Source organism: Equus caballus, chromosome 14 (assembly GCF_041296265.1).
Source record: "Equus caballus isolate H_3958 breed thoroughbred chromosome 14, TB-T2T, whole genome shotgun sequence".
NCBI lineage: Eukaryota > Metazoa > Chordata > Mammalia > Perissodactyla > Equidae > Equus > Equus caballus.
Genome location: NC_091697.1, coordinates 108,236,109 through 108,258,625, shown reverse-complemented (window position 1 = coordinate 108,258,625; position 22,517 = coordinate 108,236,109). Strand labels below are relative to the sequence as shown.

The 22,517-nt window shown below is 42.3% G+C and overlaps 2 protein-coding genes across 4 annotated transcripts in view; both read right to left on the bottom strand.

Annotated features, from left to right (window-relative positions):
• LOC100065744 (survival motor neuron protein) overlaps positions 1–6,958 on the bottom strand; it is a 28,734-nt gene extending 21,776 nt beyond the window's left edge. For all 3 annotated transcript variants that reach the window (XM_023618235.2, XM_023618233.2, XM_070233508.1), the window contains exon 1: positions 6,823–6,958. In XM_023618235.2, the coding sequence (XP_023474003.1) occupies positions 6,823–6,894 (72 nt within the window). In that variant the 5' untranslated portion in view covers positions 6,895–6,958. The remainder of the gene's footprint in view (positions 1–6,822) is intronic.
• An 8,935-nt stretch (positions 6,959–15,893) lies between these two features.
• LOC138917386 (small EDRK-rich factor 1-like) lies at positions 15,894–20,576 on the bottom strand. Its single transcript, XM_070233542.1, has 3 exons — positions 20,456–20,576; positions 18,555–18,660; positions 15,894–16,084 (listed from the first exon to the last, which is right to left on the bottom strand). Exons 1-3 carry the CDS (start codon positions 20,550–20,552, stop codon positions 16,012–16,014), a joined length of 276 nt encoding a protein of 91 aa, XP_070089643.1. The 5' UTR covers positions 20,553–20,576; the 3' UTR covers positions 15,894–16,011.
• Positions 20,577–22,517: the final 1,941 nt, after the last annotated feature.

The window sequence follows — 22,517 nt, the reverse complement described above, 5'->3', positions numbered from 1 at the left end:
AAAAGCAAAGAAATTTTGCCATTCATGACATGGCTGGACCTTGAAGGAGAAAGACAAAATACTATACGATCTTACTTACATGTGGAATCTAAAAAGAAACAAGCCCACAGATACAGAGAGCAGACTGGTGGTTGTCAGACGCAGAGGCTGGTGGTGGTGGTGAAATGGGTGAAGGGAGTCAAAAGGTACCAAGCTGCAGTTATAGAATAAGTAACTCACAGGAATTTAATGTCTAACATGGTGACTGCAGTTAATAATACTGTACTGCATATCTGAAAGTTGCAAAGAGAGTAAATCTTAAAAGTTCTCATCATAAGAAAAGAAATTCTGTAACAAAGTATGTTAACTAGACTTACTGTGGTGATCATTTTGCAATATGCACAAATATCAAACTATGTTGTACACCTGAAATTAATATAAAGTTACATGTCAATCACACCTCAATAAAAAAAGAAAAAAAGGAAATGATATGCTGGATGATCATGGAGGAAACAGGCCTAGGAAAAAAAAATTAAAAGGATTTTGATGGGCAGAGACGAAAAAGCAAAAGAGAAAGCATTTCAAGGAAGACCATGAGCCAAAAGCAGCACGGAAGCAAAAATACACACGCTGACTACATGTGGTTCCACTTGTTTGAGGTCTCTAAAGCAGTCGCGCTCACAGAAACAGAAGGCGGAATGGTGGTTCCCAGCAGCTGGGGGGATGGGGACGAGGAGCAGTTTAATGGGTAGAGTTTCAGTCATGCAAGAGGAAAAAGTTCTCGAGATCTGTTGCACAACAATGTGAATATACTTAACACTGGCAAACTGTACAATTAAAAATGGTTAAGATGATACATTTTACGTTATGTGTGTGTTTTTCTTACCACAATTTAAAATAAAAATAGGGGGGAGGGCTGGCCCGGTGATGCAGTGCTTAAGTTCGCATGCTCTGCTTCCACAGCCCGGGCTTTGTGGATTCAGATCCTGGGCGCACACCCCCACACCTACACACATCAAGCCATGCTATGGCAGCATCCCACATACAAAATAGAGGAAGACTGGCACAGATGTTAGCTCAGGGCCAATCTTCCTCAAGCAAAAAGAGGAAGATTGGCGACAGATGTCAGCTCAGGGCCAATCTTCCTTACCAAAAAAATAATAAAATAAAATAAAATAAAATAAAAACACACTGTATCTGAGTATTAGTGAGGCAACAAGTCCAACTAGAATGAGGTTCACGCAATAGCAGTTGGAGATAAGTTTGGATACGTAATGCTGGTGATGAGAAGACAGGTCACAAAACACCTTCAATTAGTATCCTGGATTTGGTACAATATTAGTCAATCAATGAGTTGCAAAGAAGTTTGCTTTATAGCAATGAGCTTTCCAAATGAGGCTGGTAACTCATTTAGTTGTAAAACCAATTTTGGTCATTTTCTTATTAATCTCCATTATACAGAGAAATAGGTTCCAAGGTAAAATTGTCAATCTCGCTTTATAAAAAAAAGCACTTAAGAATCCTAAGTCACATTGCAGATAAGGTAAGCAATCACAAGGAGGTAAGTGCCTTGTTCAAGATTACACCGTCACTTGGAAGGGGAGATTTGGTGAAGGGCAAAAAAGCAAACAGTAGAAGTTCAGGGTCCTGAAGAAATTTTAAAAATCACAAAATTGGACGATACATCAATTCTCCTGCAACTGCAAAAGGTACTATGATGAAGGAGAGTACACGCCACCATCTCAATAGCAGAGGGCACTCTTCCAAATGAGACTACAGCAACCCAGCTCCTCACATCTCAACCGTTACAGTCAGACCAGGAAAACAAGACATTTCAAAACGAACAGAAGACAAAGACGTCTACACAAGGCTATTATAAGAAGAAATATTTTAGCTCATAAAACATCTCCTCAAATAACAATAACAAAAAGAAGAAAACACAACACCCAACTGAAATTAAATATTCTTAAAATAGTACCCACAACATAGAAAAAACCACCTTGAATCAAAAATCTTAAAAAGTCAGATGAGAAAACAGGACAAAAGGGAAAAGACTTGAATCAGGAGTTAAATAGGGCCGGCCCAGTGGTGCAGCGGTTAAGTTTGCACGTTCCGCTTCTCGGCGGCCCGGGGTTCACCAGTTTGGATCCCGGGTGTGGACAGGGCACCGCTTGGCAAAAGCCATGCTGTGGTAGGTGACCCATGTATAAAGTAGAGGAAGATGGGCACGGATGTTAGCTCAGGGCCAGTCTTCCTCAGCAAAAAGAGGAGGATTGGCAGTAGTTAGCTCAGGGCTAATCTTCCTCAAACAAACAAAAAAAAAGGAGTTAAACAGAATCAAGAAAGAAATGGAAGGAAAAGTAATACTGACTACAAGGCACCCAAGGAAGACTATATTTGACTTAAAATCTAAGGGCTGCCAAGGAAAAGACAGGTAAAAACCAAAGGAACAAAAATAAAATAAAGAGAAGTGACAAACAGATGGCTGACAAAAAATATTTAACATATGTATATATGGGATTCCTGAAGAATAAAAGCTAAACTAACAAACAACTCTAAAAAAAGGAAAAAATTCTCAGAGCCTCTAAGCAAAAAGACCAAGTCATTTACAAAACAAAGAAAATCATATTTAGACTTTCTCATAGAAATTCATGGGGGAAAGTATGAGCCAAGGATTTTATACACTCCACCTGTCCTTCAAGCAGTAAGACTCAGTTTAAAACGTGGAAGAATACTATACTCACCAGCCCTTCCAGAGGACTCTACCGAAGGTAAGTTTCACCAAACCAAGATATGACCAGGGAAAACTTAGGTAAAAAAACACAAACCCGTTAGCATCAAATATACTTAACTGCAGATCTAAGGGAAAAGTAAAGTATATTAAATTGACAAGGTGATTCTAAAATTCATACGGAAATACAAAGGATCTAAATAGCCAAAACAATTTTGAAAAAGCAAAGCAAAGCTGGAGGATTTACATTATCTTACAAGATGTACGCTAAAGCAATAGTAATCAAGAAAGTGTGGTATTAGCATCGAGGTAGACAAGCAGATCAATGCAACAGAATCGAGTCAGAAATACTCCCATCCCATGATTGATTTGAAATAAAGGTACAGACGCAATTTAGTAGAGAAAGTATAGTAATTTCAACAAATGGTGCTGGAACAAATGGAAATCCTTATGCAAAGAAACGAATTTTGATCTATATCTTGAGCTACATACGAAAATTAACTCACAATGGATCATAGACCTAAACATAAAACCTAAAACTATAAAACTTAAGAGAAAAATCTTTGTGACCTTAGATTGCTTACAACAAAAGAACTGTCAAAGAAAAAACTGGGAAATTAGATTTCAGCAAAATTAAGAATTTCTGTTCTTAAAAAGACACTATTAAGAAAAAAATCAAGCCACAAAATATCTGCAAAATAATAATCTTACAAAGGTTTTGTATCTAGCGTACATGAAGAACTCTCAAATCTCAAGAAAAAGGAAACAACCTAAATTAAAAATGGGCAAAAGATTTAAACACTTTGCCAAAGAAGATATATGGATGGCAAGTAAGCACATGATATGATGATCAACATCAATCATTGGGAAATGCTAGTACAAACTACACAAGATGCCACCACACATCTACTAGAATGTCTAAAATTAACAGACCATGCTAAGTGTTAGCAAAGAGGGGAGCAAACAGAACTTTCATACACTGCTGGTCCAAATGCAAAATGGAACACACACTTAGAGGAAGAGTTTGGCATCTACTCCTTGACCCAGGTATTTACCCGAGAGAAAACAAAGCGTGCGTCCTACGAAGCCTTCTACACTAACACTCGTGGGGGCTCCATTTGTAACAGCCCCAGACTGAAAACAACCCAAATGCTCATGAACAAGTGAACAGATAAAAAATTGTACTTTATGCAATGAGATACCACAGACAAAAAAAAAAAAAAAATGAACTGATATACACAACAAAATGGATGAAACTCAAGATAACTATGCTGTGTAAAAGAAGCCAGACAGAAAAGATTCCATGTTTATAAAATTCTGGAAAATGCAGACGAATCTATGGTGACAGAAAGCGGATGAGCAGTTGTCTGGGGACAGGAAATGGGGAAGGATGAGAGGGAAGGACCACAAAGGGGTATAAGGAAATCCACACCAGCCCACACACTCAGACCACGTGGAGGAGCCCTGAGACTACGTGAGGGGAAGAAGTGGCCTGCCAGGCCTCGCTGCTCAGTCCCCAGCTCCTGCAGCGCCAGCTACCGTGCGCATGCAACCACACGGCAGATCTGAAGAAGTGCCCGGCAAGGCCTTCACAAATTCCTGACCCACAGAAACTGTGAGAAATAATAAAATGATTATTGTTGTTTCAAGCTACTAAGTTTTGGGTGATTTGTTACATAGCAATAGCAACAGAACAGACCATTAGGACTGTCTTTATATCTGCTTCTCAGTCACCAGCAGTAGCCCAGGTTTCTCAAGTTATTCCTCATATTCTGCCACCTTCTACCACTTCTCAACACCTGACACTTCCACTGTGCTCTTTTGAGTAATCGGCAACCTCCTCCCAATACCACTAACCTCTCCTCTGACTATTTCCTTGATCTGCTTGTTCTAACTAAAATCTGGCTTTCCCTGAGAATGCCTCTCTCCTTGCAGCCATCTCAAATGAAACGTTTTCTCCTCCGTATCCCTCCAATTACTGTACCAAAGGTGACGAAGGAATCTTCCTTGCTTCTCACTTCCACTTCCAGATTATTCTCCCTAAGAACTCCCAGCTTTGAAAATGCTGTCACAAGACTCCACTGTCTACTATCCCTCTTTATTGCAATCATCTACAGCTGTTCTGGATCACACGTCCTCCTTCCCTGAGACTTCTATCCGAGTACTCTCTCCAACAGTACTCCTGTCATAGTTCTTGGTTATTAAAAAACCCATGTAGGGGCTGGCCCGGTGGCGCAGCGGTTAAGTTCGCACATTCCACTTCAGCGGCCCAGGGTCCACCGGTTCGGATCCTGGGTGCGGAGATGGCACCACTTGGCAAGCCATGCTGTGGCAGGTATCCCACATATAAAGTGGAGCAAGATGGCCACGGATGTTACCCCAGGGCCAGTCTTCCTCAGCAAAAAGAGGAGGATTGGCAGCAGATGTTAGCTCAGGGCTAATCTTCCTCAAAAACAAAGACAAACAAAAAAACCCATGTAGATCCCTCCAATACCTTATCCTTGCAAGTCTTTAAATTCCCCTTTACCAATGATCCTGTATGCCACTCAATCCCAGCTATTCACTTCTATGGTGTTTATTTATCATAACCAACAACTACAACCTCTTCATAAACTCTCTTTCAAGAATCTTACTCTCCAACCACCACCTTCTAGGCTCTGCAACTTATTCCTTCTGGTAGCTTGATGATGACAATCATTCCATTTCACTGGGACTGGCAAAATATTGAGCCTCCCAATTTTTAAACTGTCTCTCGCTCCTAACGCCCTCACTTCCTTTCTTAGCCATCTTAAATTCCATGTCAGTCATTAAGCTAATTCCCTTATACCCCTCCCCTTCACTTCTTCATACTTATTTGGTAAAACTATAACCCCATGAATTTTAACTATTGGTTTACTCTGTGCCTGCCCTCACACACCTGAACTGAACTTAGCTGGACAAAAACAGTCATGCAGTCTAGTCTCCCTTAAACTCATAACTACAAACCTCAAGTAGGCCTTAATGTTGCCCAGCAACATTTCAACTATATTTTCCTACTCCAAAATTTGTCCACTCGCCTAGGGGCCTACCTCCTACCTTCTCTCTCCTCAAACCTCCAACACCTGGCTTCTCCTCACGCCTAACTGATGACCTTCCTTCTTTTACTGAAATGGCAACAACCAAAAGAAAAGAGAACTTTCTCCATCTCCCACCACCACGTCTGCCCATCCACACAGACCTGTACTCATGTAACTTTCACCACAGGAACTATCAATGTTTCTAACAAAGGCCAAATCCATCCCCTCTCACCTACTCTAGAACATTCCTTCAGCAATTCTCTCTCCTGCATCACCAACTTGTCCATCTTTGGATCTTTCCTATCAGCCTAAAAACACGCTGAAACATGTTTCTCTTATCTTAAAAACAAACAGAAAACACAATTAAGAATCCTCCGGATCTCACTTTTCCCTCCATCTACTGACCAATTTCTCTACCTTCTATTTACAATAAAATCTGAAATATTTGTTTACAAATGTTGCCTTGAACTTCTCTCCCACTCTCAAACTCACTCCGATCAGATTTCACCCAAGACTGAGCTTCTGATCTTCCCCCTTACAAACCTGCTCTACCTGCAGTCTTCCCCTCTCAGTATACCTCAGCGAAAAGCAACTCCCATCTTTTCAGCTGCTCAGGCCAATCCTGGAGTTATCCTTGACTTGCCTCTCTCACACCTCCATTATCGAACCCATGTGCCAAACCTGTTGCGTCTGATTTCCAAACATATCTAGAATCCACGTACTGTGCTCTCCATTGCTAACAGCTCGATCTAAGCCTGGATCATTTCCACAAACCCCTAACTGGCTTCCCCGCTTCACCCCGGCCTCCCTCGCTCAGTTCCAAGTCAGACAGAATAGACAAACCAATGGACGACCGAGCTGCGGCGGGGCCTCGGCGCGAAGCCCACAGGGCGCCCAAGCTGCGGAAGGGAAGACACTAGCAGCTGAGGCTCCCACATGGGGAAACCGGCGGGCCGCGGCCCCGCAGGCAGTCGATCGGCCAGGGCCCGCCCGACGCCGGGGAAGGAGCGCAGGGCCGGGAGGGAGGGACGCAGGCAGCGCCGGCCGCGACCTCACCTGGCCCGTGCCGCGCCGGAACAGCACCGAGTCCTCCTGCTCCGGGCCGCCGCCGCCGCCGCCCATCGCCATGGCAAGCCTGCTGCGGGGTGCGCGGCGCGCGGCGTCCCTCCGAGTGACGACTTCCGCCGCAGGGGCCTCTGGGAGCGGAAGAGGACGGCGGCCGGGAGGGCCCCGCGCGCCCCTGGAGCGGTCGCGGCTTCCCGGACGGCTCGCGTTGCTGTTTCTTTTCTGTATTGTGTCAATTCTCTGATTTCACTTTTTCGTATGTTCGTAGAGTGATTCGGCCAGGGTGTTTTTGTTTTAAATAACAAACTTTCTTAGGAAATAGTGCTCATTGCAGGTAATTTAGAAAGTATGGGTACGCAATACAATAAAAATCAGTCCAGAGGTAAGCAATGATAGTATAGCTACCATTTTTGAAAGCGCTTTTAAGGGTTTTATGTTTTTATATGTTTAATTTTCAGGACAACCCTATGACTCAGGGGCTACTATTCCCATTGTAAAGATGAGGAAACTGAAGCACGGAGCCTCTGCACAGCTGCCTGGAAGCCAGGCAGCAGAGCTCCTGTCTTCAGACGCTTCCCAGCCTTAAACATTTAGGTTAATATCCGTTTTCCCAAGTCTTTTCTAGTAAACATGTGAACTTACAAAAAAATGGGGTCAAATGTCTATACTGTTTCAGGATGTACATTTTTCCCTACGTTTGTCTTTACGTGGATCAAGCAGGTTTTTAGTTCCCAGTAGAAGCTTACCGTCTGCTTTTCCAGTTTCCTTTATTACGCATTTAGGATCGCAAAGGGGGTTCCACATAGTACGTGTTATAATTTACTAAAAAAAAAAAATGTCCACCCAAGGGAGTTTGAGGGCTCCCCTTTGGCTTCTATAGGTATCAGAAATAGATGTATTTTTTTAAAAAAGCTCACTTAGATTTTCTCAATCATGTAATTTCTCAAAATGGCGTTTGATACAGAAATTTAAACAGAATTTGGAACCAGGTTTCTTTTTTATTATTATTATTTTGATATATAATTTACATACCATAAAATTCACCATTTTAAAGCATACATTGTAGTGGGTTTTAATACATTCAAAAGGTTGTGCGGCCACCACCACTATTTAATTCCAGAACATTTTCATCACCCCAAAAGAAACATTGTATCCATTGGTAGTTATCCCCATCTCACCTCCCTCCCGCCCCTCACAACCACTAATCTAGTTTCTGTCTGTATAGATTTACTTATTGTGGGTATTTCATATAAATGGAATAAACTAATATGTGACTTGTTGTGTCTGCCTTTTTTAGCTTAGCATAATCTTTTCAAGGACGAATTAGTTTTAGTAAATTTGAAATGGCAGGTTCTTTGTTGACAAAGTATTTCTACTTAGGACCTGGTCCCTCAACAAAGATGAACCTATGGCTTTTGTCCACAAAGAAAATATGAGGTTCTTTTTTTCTTGATGGTGACATCTAGATTACTATACTTTACAAAGCTATTTCATAAGCTAGACAAAGCACTCAAAGCATAGTGTAGTGAATTTACAAAGGAACCATTTCATCAGATTTGAAGGCACTTATGTAAACATTAAATTGAACTTCATGAACTGGAGCCAATCTTTGTGCCTATGGAATTTTCATACCAAAAATCTGTCTTCAGTGACTCTTGGAACTTGCACACGATCAAATGAAGGACTCAAATGCTTAGTGATCAGGTTTCCAATTTGAAAAATATATGTTGGAAGCATCATGTGGAACAGTGAATGAACAAAAGACAAGGCCCAAACCGGTTAGTTCTTTACCCTTACCTTACTTCAGGATCCAGGGTCAGGAGATCAGAGACGTGCCAGTGATTTGTGTACGAGAATACTCACTGAACTGTTACAGCACCAGAAAGTTGAAAATTCGAAATGATGTTTTGGAAGAATATTTGAAGGATGTAATGGACAAATGGTAGCATAATTCATAAGTGACGTAGATATAATTAACCATCCAGCATGTGAGGTTTGGACTCTACCCTCACCAAACACATCATTTACCAAAACACATTCTAGGTGGTTTTTATAAACTTGGGATGCGGGAGATCTTAAGATAGAAACGAGGGGCCAGCCTGGTGGCGCAGCGGTTAAATGTGCACGTTCCGCTTCTCTGCGTCCCAGGGTTCGCCGGTTCAGATCCCGGGTGCGGACATGGCACCGCTTGGCACACCATGCTGTGGCAGGCGTCCCACATATAAAGTAGAGGAAGATGGGCACGGATGTCAGCTCAGGGCCAGTCTTCCTCAGCAAAAAGAGGAGGATTGGCAGTCGTTAGCTCAGGGCTAATCTTCCTCAAAAAAAAAAAGAAGAAAAACCTTGTCAAATAAAAGTGAAAACGGCAAAGCAGGCAAAGGTAAGAACAAGCTATTCATGGAAGAAAAAAACGTAAATGGCCTACAGATAAGAAAATATACCTAAACTCTGGAAGCTCTGCTCTCGGTCTGCCTGGCTTCATATTCTAAATCTGCCACTTACTAGCTGGGTGACCTTGGGGAAACTCCTTAACCAAAATCTCAATTTCTTCATCTATAAAAATGGACATAAAAGTAGTATCTACATGTGAAGACTAAATGAAACAAAAAGCATAAAGCAGAGAGAAAACATGAGCGGTTCTCAAAAAGGGAAATCCGAATGTCCAATAAACATATGAAAAGATGCTCAACCTCTCCAGTCAGGGAATTGTAAACTAAAAACTAAGATACAAGTTTTCACTCAGGTTGGCAAGAGTATTAGAGATTAATAATATCTGATATTATCAAGGGCATGGGGATATGAAGTGCTATCCTTCTGTTGGAAAACCTCTGTTCAAAATTACAAACATGTACACCTTTGCCCTAGGAATCTTGCCTTTAAGAGTCCATTCTTATAGAATAGGAGCACCAGTACGTGGGGATAAGTATGACGACATATATTACAGAATCATTTCTAGTGACAAAAGCTTACAAACATCCTGATTCCCCACGAGTAAGGAAACGACTGGATAAATTGCTGTACACCCATACCATGGTAGACGTATGTGTACTGACCTGTAGGCATGGCTATTCAAAAAAGAAAAGTATCAAGGTGCAGCTAAAATTCCCATTTTTGTTTAAAAAACTCCCTGTAGTGGGTTGAATGGTGGCTCCCAAAATGATATGTCCACCAGGTACCTGTGACTGTGTGAATGGGAAAAGGGTTTTGCTGATGTAATTAGGGATCTTGAGATGAGATCATCCTGGATTAGAGTGGGCCCTAAATCCAATGACAAACGTCCTTAGAAGCGAAGAGACAGGAAGAAGACAGAGAAAAGAAGGCCTTGTGTAGACAAAGGCTGAGACAGGAGTTAGGCTGCCACAAGCCAAGTAACGTGTGGAGCCACTAGAAGCTGGGAGAGGCAAGCCAGGATTTTCCTCCAGAATCTTCAGAGGGCGTGTGACACCTTGCTTTTAGACTTCTGGCCCCTAGAACTGGGAGAGAATAAATTTCTGTGCTTGTAAGCCACCAGGTTTGCGGTAATTTGTTACAGCAGCCCTAGGACACTTCCCACATCCCTCAGTTCTGCATACGTTTCTACATGTTTGCATGAGCATTGAGAGAAATATGAAACTATTTTATATACACTATGACCCAGCAATTCCACTCCTAGGTATGTACTCAATAGAAATAAGTGTTTATGACCACCCAAAGACATGTATAAAGATGTTTATGACAAAATTATTCACGAATAGCCCCGAAATAAGAGCAATCCAAGTGTCCATGAAAAGTAGAGTGGATAACTAAATTATGGTCTATTCAAATAACGGAATGCTACATAGCAATGAAAAAGACTGAAGTACTGCTCTGCACAAGACAGAGGATTCTCACAGACGTCACACTGAGTGAATGAAGCCAGACTCAAGAGTACGTACTGGATGGTTCCACTCACACGAATTCAAAAACAGGCAAAACTAATCCATTGTGATAGTCAGGTAGGGGCATTATCTAAAAGTAGTCACAATGGAGCTGCTGGGGCGCTGGAAATGTCTCTACATCTTGATCTGGGTGGGGTATTTATAAGTAAAAGTCAATCAAAACGTACATTTAAGATATTTGTTCCCTATATCATTTCTCTGGGATAAATGCCCAGGAATGCGATTTCCGGGTCATATAGTAAGGGTATGTTTAGTTTTCTAAGGAACTCCCTAATTTATTGCTAAATTTCTTCTAGCCCTTTTGCTGTGTTTTCCCAAACTTCTACAGTGAGCAGTCATTGCATCTTTGGGGTTGACAGCTGGTGGAGATAAGAATGGTATAAGCTTCATCATTATTTCTCACACCTTAGACATTCGCTTACCACCTTCGTGATTTGCCATATCATCTATCTGTATTTTTAAAATTTCATCTTAGTCTTGCAGTAAGAGTATTGGACTCTCAATTTAGTTTTAGTCTGCCCAGCATCCATTCTCCCTTCCTTCTGGCAAGAGACCCACAGATTTGTTTGGGGGACCACCTTCTCCTCACTGAATACGCTCTTGGTTATACCATCAACTTCGGCGACATGCTTCCTCCAGCTGAGGGGTGGGCACGTAACCCAAACAAGTCCATCTGGAGGCGCTCTGCGCGACACACAGACTGAAAGTGTTGTCGGAATCTCAGCTTGATAGCAGCACTGAGGAAAACATCGTCTCTCACGGTACCTGGAGCCATTCCAACTCTTGACTTTTCCAAAGCCTTGAGTCTTGACCTTTTCCTTAGACTCTGGAGCCTCTGTTCCTTTCTTGTAGTTGTCGTGCTTATTAATAATATAATTCATGATTCTGTTCTCAACCAAAAATTCCAATATACTCTGAAATCACAGATTTGATGTGTTTATATTTCTTCAAGCGTACATCAAAACACATAACTCTATATTAAATGTCAATTTCTGTGCCACCCTAACAGTCACCTTGCGTGGCACAAGGCCAAATGAGCCTTTAACTCCTCCCGAAAAAATCCCTGAGGGAAGACTTTGTCATGCAGGATATAGTTGTAAAAGGGAAGTTTTTAATAGGATTGTGTCTTGCTTACAGACAGGTTGGTTGGCAATTTCTTGTAAACTCACAAGTGTGCAGCAAGTTTCCACCAAATGATACTGTGAGGAAATGTTGCCATCCCGATACACCAGACAGCAAAGCCACGTCCACGTGACGACGGAGCACAAGCAGTGTGCGGCATGGAAAAGACTTCTATACAACTTGTGTTACAATCAAATTTAAAAATCTCAATTTTCCCAGGCAAATGGTCCTACAGTAGGCTACCTGTGAACTCTTAATGTTTTAGCTAATTAGTGCTATATAGAAGGCTTTTGTTTGTTTCTAAGAAGCAGAGTTGTAAGGAACAGCCTGCACTAAGTTTTAAATCTTTCTGGAATTTATAGCAAGTGCATTTGACACGCTTAGAGTCGTTCTTTTCTCAGTGATATTTTCATGACTCGGCCATCTGTGAAGACAATAGATTCTAACATGTGATTACTATGTAGCAAGTACTTTAGCAGATAGAGTTGTAGAAGGCAGTTTAGTAAATGCTCTTACTCAGTTTTGATCTAATAAAAAATTATGATTGACAATTTCATAAAATAATTCAACTTTTCAATTGAATTTTGGTGATTTTTTAGAGGTCCTCATCATCAAAGGCAATTAGTAATTTTCCTAAAGAAGTGGACATGCTCCCTGCTTAGTTTTATATCACTGCTAAAGCCCTGACAGATGGTAAAACGTACAGATCTCATAATCTGACTGTCGAAGTCAATTTTATATCAGGCTTTCACTTGAGGGATATGTTTTTCTCCCCAGCTTTATTGAGGTATGATTGACAAATAAAAACCGTCTATATTTAAGGTGTACACCGTGATAGTCTGATAGACATGTACATCGTGAGGGATATGCTTTTTAAAGTTCAATAGTTTTGAAACAGATTGTCGACTCTAAGCTAACAGCAGTAATAGGACACCTGCCTTAAACAGAAAAGCTCTCTTCACAAGGTGGAACTTGAAAATACTATGCAAAAAGGATCGTCACTTTCTAGAAGCGGGCAAACTCTTCCCATCTATAAAAACATGGGAAAAAAATATTTTCAAAAAGTTAGGAAAATGATGTCAGTAATTAATATTCCCTTTAGCCTTATTTTTCAAAAACAGGCTACAGTTTGATAATAGGTAACAATTTCTTTCATGGGCAACTACTAGACAAGGCATTCAAGAGGAATCCAGTAACTGAGGAACCTGACCTCGGTGCAGCCCCCGGGCAGCAGGAGCTGCTCCCTCTCATTTTCAGCAGGACTTACGAAGATGGCTAGTGATAATATGCTACCTCCTCTTAAGGCTGACGCAAGATAGTATTTTTAATGTCTTCAAGGAGGTTCCAGGGAGTTTGGCATTTTCCAAATTACACTGTAAAGTTGGTACTACTTCATCTAAATAATTATAACTTCCTTTTTTTTTTTTTTTTTTAAGATTGGCCCTGGGCTAACGTCTGTTGCCAATTTTCCTCTTTTTTTTTTTCTTCTTCTTTTTCTCAAAGCCCCCCAGTACATAGTTGTATATTCTAGTTGCAGGTCCTTCGGGTTGTGCTATGTGGGATGCCGCCTCAGCATGGCCTGATGAGCAGTGCCGTGTCCATGCCCAGGATCCAAACTAGCGAAACCTTGGGGCACCAAGGTGGAGTGTGTGAACTTAACCACTGGGCCAGGGGGCCGCCCTTTATCTTGCTTTGACAACAAGCCAAAAGAAATATCTTTTTTTTTTTTTTTTTTTTGGGGGGAAGATTAGCCCTGAGCTGACATCTGCTGCCAACCTTCCTCTTTTTGCTGAGGAAGACTGGCCCTGAGCTTACATCTGTGCCCATCTTCCTCTACTTTATGTGTGGGACGCCTACCACAGCATGGCTTGCCAAGCGGTGCCATGTCCACACCTGGGATCCGGACCAGCGAACCCCGGGCCACGGAAGCAGAACGTGTGCACTTAACCGCTGTACCGCCGGGCCGGCCCCCTAAAAGAAATAGCTTAACTAAAGTTAGTTCATGAATTAACTTTACTGACTGATTACAATTATTCACCTTATTTTCCCTTAATATCTTATAATTGACCTGTTTCCCTCTTTAGAAGATTAGCAATTTTAGTTATCTTGCTTAAATATACATGAAAAGAAACTAATGTGTCAATATATTACAGCAATTACACTTAATTTTCTTCCTCTCAGATAACTTTTCTGTCTGCCTTAAGGAAATGTCTGGTCATATTGAAATTAAAAATCAAACTATCTTAACAATGAATTCATTAAAGCAAGTGCCATAAAAAATTAATCAAGAATGTTCAGTTTTGGATTTGTCTGAATGATTGATTACAATCTGGAAATCTTCCTTATCCTAATATCTATGTTTTTTGGAAACTGCAGTTTTCCCTAGATTTATAAAAACTGTTTACCTTTTAAAAAGTCCAAAGTTGTTGCACTATACAGGCTATCTTAAACATGGAAACTATTCATTTTAAAAAAAGGCAAATTTATGGTTTAAAGCATAAAAAGTTCTTTGGACTCATGGTTTATCACCCTGTGTAGAAATTCTGGAGACAGAATTACAGAAATTGGGGCTGGCCCTGTGACTGAGTGGTTAAGTTTATGTGCTCCACTTCAGCAGCCTGGGGTTTCCTGGTTTGGATCCTAGGCGTGGACCTACACACTGTTCATCAAGCCATGCTGTGGCAGCATCCCACAGAGAAGAACTAGAATAACTTACAAGTAGGATATACAAGTATGTATTGGGGCTTTGGTGAGAAAAAAAAGAGATTGGCAACAGATGTTGGTCCAGGGCCAGTCTTCCTCACCAAAAAAAAGCATAGAAAAAACAAAACAACACAACAGTAACTAAAAAAAAGAATTACAGGAATCACACCCATCAAGAATCTTTATGATACAATCAGACTTCTCCATTATCATTTTTATTAGAATGTAACTTAAGCTGTTGTAATCCTATTGCCCTTGTGACTACCATCATATAAAGTTTTGAAGACTGAAGTTAACCTAAGAAATAGGACAAAGCTTTACTTTGATTAAAAATCTGTGCTCATAGGAAGATAAAAACTCAGGCTAAAAACCTTCATGTTTGCCTTATTTAGGATCAGAGTCACTTAGGATTCCATCCTATTGATGGGTGGTACCCTTGGCAGGTGACCTATCACGAGATTACTAGAACCTTCACTGAGATATTGGGCGATCTGTCCATTCGCATAGTGGCAGACATATTCGACGATCAGTAAAAATCTGTCGAATTGCATGATGTGAAAACTCAAGTATTTGCATAATACTTTCTCTTATGTACTACTTCAATGGCATTTTTACTCTCTTTGCAATAATTATGCATATTTACTTCAGAACAGAACAAGGTCCCAAGCCTTAGTTTCTCTTGGTTAGCGTATTTCTAAATTTACAACCATTGTTAAGTCACAAGTTTCTGAAGAGTCCAAGTTCTGAAGAATCCTAATGTAAAGGCTGCACTTCGGGCGGTGATGACATGCCAGTGCAGGTCCGTCAATTACACAAACCCTCTGTTCTGGAGGGGATGTCATAAAGGGGGAGGTTGTGCAGGAGTGGGGGCAGGGGGTATACAGGAAACCTCAATTTTGTTGTGGACTTAATTCTACTCTAAAAAACTGTCTGTTAAAAAAAAGGCACTTATTCCAAGAAACTTTAAAGCTGTAAGTAGCGCTTTTACTGAGACGTCACTTAGTTTCCGTTCATTTAGTCACTATTGCAGGCGGTTTGTACTATCTATCGTAAATTCCTCAAGGCAACCAGTTGATCACAAAGCAAAATTAGATTAATGTATCGTAAATTCTATTTGACAATACAGTTGACTTTAAAGATCTACTTTAACAAAGATTCTAGATTTACATAAGACATCCTATTATCTGATCACATTATCTCTTTAATATATAAATGCTCACTGCTGATAAATGTTCATCAATATGTCAGATGCATGGTTGATGTTTTATTCTTTGAAGAACGGTTCTGAAATATCACACTAAGTCAGGGTGAAAGGTAAAATTTAAAATAGTTTTATAAAGATATAACATATGTAAGGACTATTCACTCTATAGGATCTTGATCATAGAGCTTATGAGAGACCCAGGTGGCAGTAGCACCCAGCTTTTCCAAATAGTCATCATTTTTCCCTTGTCTGCATAGACTTCTTCTCATTAGCTTCCTTCTGCTTTTGTTGCATGATTTCAGAGACCCTATAATGGGGGGGAAAGCTGTAAGTTGCACAGAAAAACTGATTTTATGTTTTCACTTGTTTTCTATACACGACCCATTCAGAAGATTAGAGGACAATTTAAAAGAAGACATAAACGTTCATGTCTTTCCGTTTTCATGGATGGTGGCAGAATGGGAAGGCAAAGAATGGAAATTCAGATTTTATTTTGAATACCAGCTCCACGGTTATCATGACCTCAGGCAAACAACCTCAAAGCCTTTTCAAAATCAGAGCAACGCACATCAGGGCTTTCTGAGGAATGGCTATGAATACATATATGCATATAAAAGCGCCTGATGTTAGGCAGCTATATGTAGAAATAATGACAATTACTCTTGATTCTCAACAAAGTTAATTCACTCTAAGTTTTCTCTTGAAAGGGGGGCATTTAAGTAGTCTCCTGAACATCCTAACTGGTGCCGAGGGTCAGGACACAGATGTTATGAAGCAGTTCACTTTCTTACAAGCCAAAAACCCCAATAGCTAGTGATTAAGAACGGATTACACTAAAGAAAAGCAGAATATTCAGGGCATTCTCTTAACGGTCTGTGTCTCTGGCTGAACCTCCACGTGCCATATTAACCGTGAACTACAACCAGACGACCTGGGCTAGATGCTCCACGAGACCCACATTTTTAATGATATATTAAATGGCTAGGTACTCAACACCGACTATAGGCCAGGCACTTCACTGCCTCTGGATTAAGTCCCACAGAAACTCTGAGTTATAATCCTCATGTTTCAGATTAAAAAAAAATAAAGGCTTAGAGCTAAATAATTTTCCCCAAATCACATAAAAACCAAGGTTTGCCCAATTTCAAAGGCCAGGCTCTTTCCGACGTTGTTATCGCATATATGTAGTCTCAGATTTTGATTCAGGATGAGTAGCTTTGTCCACGACAGTGACACATTTCTGCAAATCCGATAGCAAAACCAAGGGATAAGGAAGGAAAAACAAGATAGCTACAAGAAATGAGGTATGGTGAAAAAGAAGAGGGATAGTTACTTTTCTGTTTGAAACCAAGCTCTGCTGTGCTTGCTGCATGACCTTAGCGTGCCACTGAAGTCAGAGCCTCAGTTTCCTATTCCACGCACTGGGGCTAACACCACTTTTCAGGGCTGTGATGAATAGGGATAACACATTTGGAGCATCTGGCACAGAGCTTTATAAGTGTGTACTCATTAAACAGTGGCTATTACTGAGCCAAGCTAGACTAGGTTCTCCAATAAAAATACTATGTCAGAGTCACTGATCTGTACCATGTTCACTTTTACTCCAATGTGAGTCAACAGAAATTTGAGTGAACAGAAATTTGAGGCACAGCTTATCACTTTCATAATAAATGTCACAGAAAAAAGTGTGACGCTCAAAGGGCTTCAACCTCAGTAAACAGCGATTCTTAACTCTGGCTGCACATCAGAATCACCTGGGGAGCTTTTTTTTAAAAGTCAGATTTAACTTAAGTACAATAAAATTTACTTGGAGCACCTTTTAATGCCCAACCCCAGACCAATTAAATCAGGACTCGGTGTAGAGCACAGGCTGAGGGGACATGAGTTTCCCACGAGGTTCTAATGTGCAGCCAGGCTTGAGGACCACGGAGAAGCCCGCTGGAGCATGTACTCAATTATTCACCTGACCTCCAAGTTCCACATGGACAAAATTTGATTTTAGAATAAAATTAAACGCTGGTCAATTCTTTTAGAAACAGGAATTTTTTTTTTTTCACTTAAGCTGCAGTCCGAGTGGTTAAGTTTGCGTGCTCCACTTTGGCGGCCCAGGGTTTTGCCAGTTCAGATCCTGGGCGCGGACGTGGCACCGCTTGTCAGGCCATGCTGAGGTGGCATCCCACATACCACAACTAGAAGCACCTACAACTAAAATATATAACTATGTACTGGGGGAATTTGTGGAGAAAAAGCAAAAAAAAAAAAAAAAAAAAAGCTGCAGTCTCAGGGTATTTCAGTAGCAATTTTGTATTATTTGTCAAATATAGTTACACATCAAGGCTGTGCACTTGCATTCTCTCCAACCCAATGGATCTTCAGAAATATACTTAATGTAATTTTTTGTGTCTCCTTCAGAACAGTCATCATTATAATTGAGTCACCTGTCATCCAGACCAGTTTGGGTAGGACTTTTGCTTTGAAAATGCTGTAGCCCTGGCACTTAACAGTGCCTTGCATATGGGAGATGTTCAATTATTTTGCTAAATGAAGTTCTTACGGTTGTTGGGGTTGCATGAGATTCTTTGCAAGACAAATTATAGCCAGAGTTTAAACTCACCATCCATGTGTTGGGATAATGACTCCCCCATATAGTTTTAGTATGCCTGGCACAGACACTCAACTGTTACCCCTTTCTGCGGGTTAGGCCTAGTTTACCAGGGATTTAGAGAATGTTTTCCATTCTCCAAATGAACACCAGTGCCTTGAGAACTGTCACTCACCTCTGCTGCCTCAGAGCGGTCAAGCTATCCTCTTTTCTTTTTCCCTTGTTAATTTCCTGGGATTTCTTCATCTTTTTCTGGTGGGCAAGTTCCCCTTGATTTCCTCCTACAAAAAGAAAGTCATGCTCTTTTCCCATCTCCAACATTGTCAATAATTCCATTATAGGCTCTTATTTAAACGTATCTGAAGTTTGCTTTTTAATAGATAAGCCAGCAGAGTACTACACTGAATGGTGCACAACTGGTGACAAGAAGGAAGCTTAAAGGTAAACACTTAAGGTCTTAAAAGTATTATCAGGGGCCTGCCCGGCAGCTGGGTGGTTAAGTTTGTGTGCTCCACTTCAGTGGCCCATGGCTCTGCAGTTGGGATCTTGTGCGTGGACATGGTACCATTCATCATGCCATGCTGAGGCAGAGTCCCACATAGCACAACCAGAGGCACTCATAACTAGAATATAAAACTATGTACTGGGGGGCTTTGGGGAGAAGAAGAAGAAGAGGAAGAGGAAGAGGAAGAAGAAGAAGAAAAAAGATTGGCAACAGATGTTAGCTTAGGTGCCAATCTTTGAAAAAAAAAAGTATTATCATACCGGTCTCTCTCTCTCTCTCTTTTTTTTTTTTGACTGAGGAAGATTGGCACTGAGCTAACATCTGTGCTAATCTTCCTCTATTTTATACGTGGGATGCTGCCACAGCATGGCACGATGAACAGTCTGTATGTCGGCGCCGGGATTAGAATCTCCAAACCGAGGGATGCTGAAGCGGAGCGCACAAACTTAACCACGAAGTCACGGGGGTGGGGGGAGGGGGGGGGGCGCCGGCGGGGCTTAAATACCAGCTCTCTTAAATCGTCTGACTCCACGGGCCAGAATTCCAAAACAACTTCTGGCTTAGAGGGTGTGGGTGGAGAGAGAGACGATACACAGGACCACACTTCCACCGCCGAGAGAGCAAATGCAGACGCTTGTGAAACGTGACCTGCGAGGGCCAACGACAGAGCTAGGTGGCACACTGCGTCGGAGCCCCATCCTCGAGGGGCTTTAGGATTCTAGGTACAGCTCCGACCACGTCCAGACCAGCACCCCCGCCCCCAGGGCTCTGTCCCCACAGCTCCCCTCCGGGGAAGCATTCCTCGCCGTGCCAGCTGGCCCTTGACGGCGGCGGGACCACAGCCCACCGGCCCCCTCCCTCTGCGACGGCAGGCGGGATCCCCGCCCCGCCGGACCCATGAGCAACCACCGACCCCATCCCCGGGCCCGAGGACCCCAGCCTGCGTGGCGGGGTGCGGTGCGCAGCCGGGCGGATGTGCAGGCAGGGAGGCGGAGCCGGGTCCGCAGTTCCGGAGTGGTCTGGGCCCGGGGCCCTCTGCTGGAAAGGGGGTCGGGTGTGTGAGACCCGTGTGGGCGTCACCGCTCCCACTTTTGGGGACCGACAGTAAACGGTGCAATGTCTAACCTTCCGAGGGAGAATGGTGGCTTGCTTACTTCATCCCCTTGCAGAGGCGGGAAGGGGAGGAAGGGTCAGGACAGATGGAGGGCTAACTCTGCGAAGGCCTTTGCACACATTCCTTCCTTTTCTCGCCTCGCCCTGCAAGGGGAGCTCGTGGTTGTCCTTTGCAAGAAGGGGAGTTGAGACCAGAGCGACCGACCTAACAGGCAGGGCCGCAGAGTGGACATGCAAGTCCACCTCGGACTCCTCCCGTCTTATCCCAGGGCCTGTCGCGGGCACAGGCCTGAGGAGTTGTGGGGGTGGCTGTGCTTGGGTTGTGACACGGAGAGGGGATGGCCGGGGATGCAGTCAGCACGCTGTCGGAACAGCCCGCATAACCTGTGTTAGCTTGAAAAGGCTTAAAACGAGTTTATGCAAGAATAGCCCAAACGACGACAACGCAAGAAGCTCACCTTCTGGAGCACCAGCCGCAAGACCGGAGGATATAACCTGGGAGCTGCTTTCATAGAGAAAAAGGGGAAGGCGGGGCTGTCCTAAAGGAAAGTCCATTGGTTGAAAGTAACAGTTCAGAGCAGCAACAGCTTCTCATTGGCTGAGCTGCGGCGTTTCTCATTGGCTGGGCTGTTGCCCCTGGGAAGAGAAATCTTCCCTCCTCGTCAATCTATCTGTACTTGCTGTGGAAGGTGCCTTTGTATCTTCCCGGTAGGAGTAATCGACGACCTGTGATGGGGGTGAGCGCTGCCCCTGCAGGCCTTCCATACTCCAGTTTAGTTAAGGTGTTTTTCATTTATTTCCACACTTGAGAACCTGTGTAAAGACTGTGGAGCACCTGCCACTGCCAGAAGTAGATGTGTAAAGATGCTTGATGGTTCATTTCGTTGATACTTTCTTCATCTATTCCGTTAATTATTAAAGACTGAGAAATCTTTGGAGTTAGTCTGAACACTGTAAAATTACCTTATTTCTTTTAAGGCTTTTATTTTGGAAGATTTCAAACATATACAAAAGTACAGAAAATACTATAATGGACCCCGAAGTATATATGACCAAGCTTTGACAACTTTTATTTTACCCTATACAAATCGCCTATTTTAGAGAAGGTAGGAGAAAGTGGGGAAGACACAGGGCTCTCAAGATGGAACGTCTGGGTTGAAGGCCCAGCTCTACCAATGCGTAGCTGTCTGAACTTGGGCACGTCACTTCATTGCACTAAAGCTTCCTTACCAGAAAAACTGGGAGGTAATTGTGCCTCTGATTAATTGTACCTCCTAAATTAATTGAATTAATATATGTGAACTACTAAGTGCCAGCATTTGTCATTTTCACTATTCTTCCAACTTCAGATGGCCTTGCATGCTTGTCACTCTCCCCTCGCCCCAGCCCTCCTCCTCGCTACAGTTTATGGGCCAGGTGTCTGTTTCCACTTAGCCAACTTCTTCTGGAGTAACCTGGACAGGGGGAAAAGATTGACTCTCTGGCCAGGCTCTTTGAAGAGAGAAAGAGCTCAACTAAGGAGGAGGGGAGGGACGAAATTTGGAATTGGAAGGTAAGTGGTAGACTTGTTTCTGTATGTGGTCTTCATTTACAGTCTGAGATTTTTCTTTGCTGCTGAAAATATAGTTTTTAGTTGTAGGGATGTGCATGATGTACACTGTGTACACTAGAAATGTTAAGTGTGTCTGCCAGAGAAAACCGCAGACTTTTAAAATTACTGTGATGCCATTAAGAATTTACTCCACAAACTTGGGTATGTAATAAATATTTTATGACCTTATATTTAATAAAATTAAATCTGTCTCCATTTCCAGCCCTTTACTAATGGGAAATTAAATCTTAGTCATTATTGACTTCTTTACATACAGAATTGTGGGAATGCCCTAGACTCTTAGGTGGAACAGAACATTTGGGGAAAGGCCTTGGGTCTTCAGTTTATACCAGATTATGCTGTCCAATGCTATGTGGTCCTGGCAGTGGCTCCAAGATTCCTGAGACATCTTCAGCAGGGGTTTCTCTGTTGAGTTCTTGGCTTCCTTAGGTGTCTCTGAGGTCCTCCTTCCCCAGAGTCCTGGAGGGAGCCTACAGAACCCACACATCTCTATTTTCTTAAGTCTTAGAGGGATCTCTTCTCCCTTCTGTGCTGTCAGCCCTGCCTTCCTATTCTCAAAAACACTTGCCTCTCTTCTCTTTCTCCCTGTGGATGACCTAGCAGTCTGTTCAGTCAGTTCAGGATTTTATTCCTTTGACATTTTGCTATTAATGTAGCAGGATGTTCTTGTGGAATCCTTTTCTCCTTCCAAGAAGGAAGTCAGGCCTTTGTGTTGCCATGAGTCAGGGGATTTGTATTACAGGTTCAAACACACCATACTCTGTGGAGCGTGTCCCTAACGTCATGTCTGGCCATTTTTCCTCTCACCAGAGGCCTTCCCTAACCACCCCACCTAAAGTAAGCCAGCCTCCCGTTAATCTCTGTCATATCACCCTTTACATTTCTTTCATGGCATTTCATGGCATACA

What these genes read in the sequence shown, in the direction of transcription:
- LOC138917386 (XM_070233542.1), bottom strand. Translation starts at nt 20,552, where the DNA reads ATGGACTTTCCTTTAGGACAGCCCCGCCTTCCCCTTTTTCTCTATGAA. An exon ending in TGCGGCTGGTGCTCCAGAAG is followed by an intron (nt 18,661 to 20,455) that starts GTGAGCTTCTTG and finishes TTCTTTTTGTAG; the next exon opens with GAGGAAATCAAGGGGAACTT. An exon ending in ACCGCTCTGAGGCAGCAGAG is followed by an intron (nt 16,085 to 18,554) that starts GTGAGTGACAGT and finishes CCCCCATTATAG; the next exon opens with GGTCTCTGAAATCATGCAAC.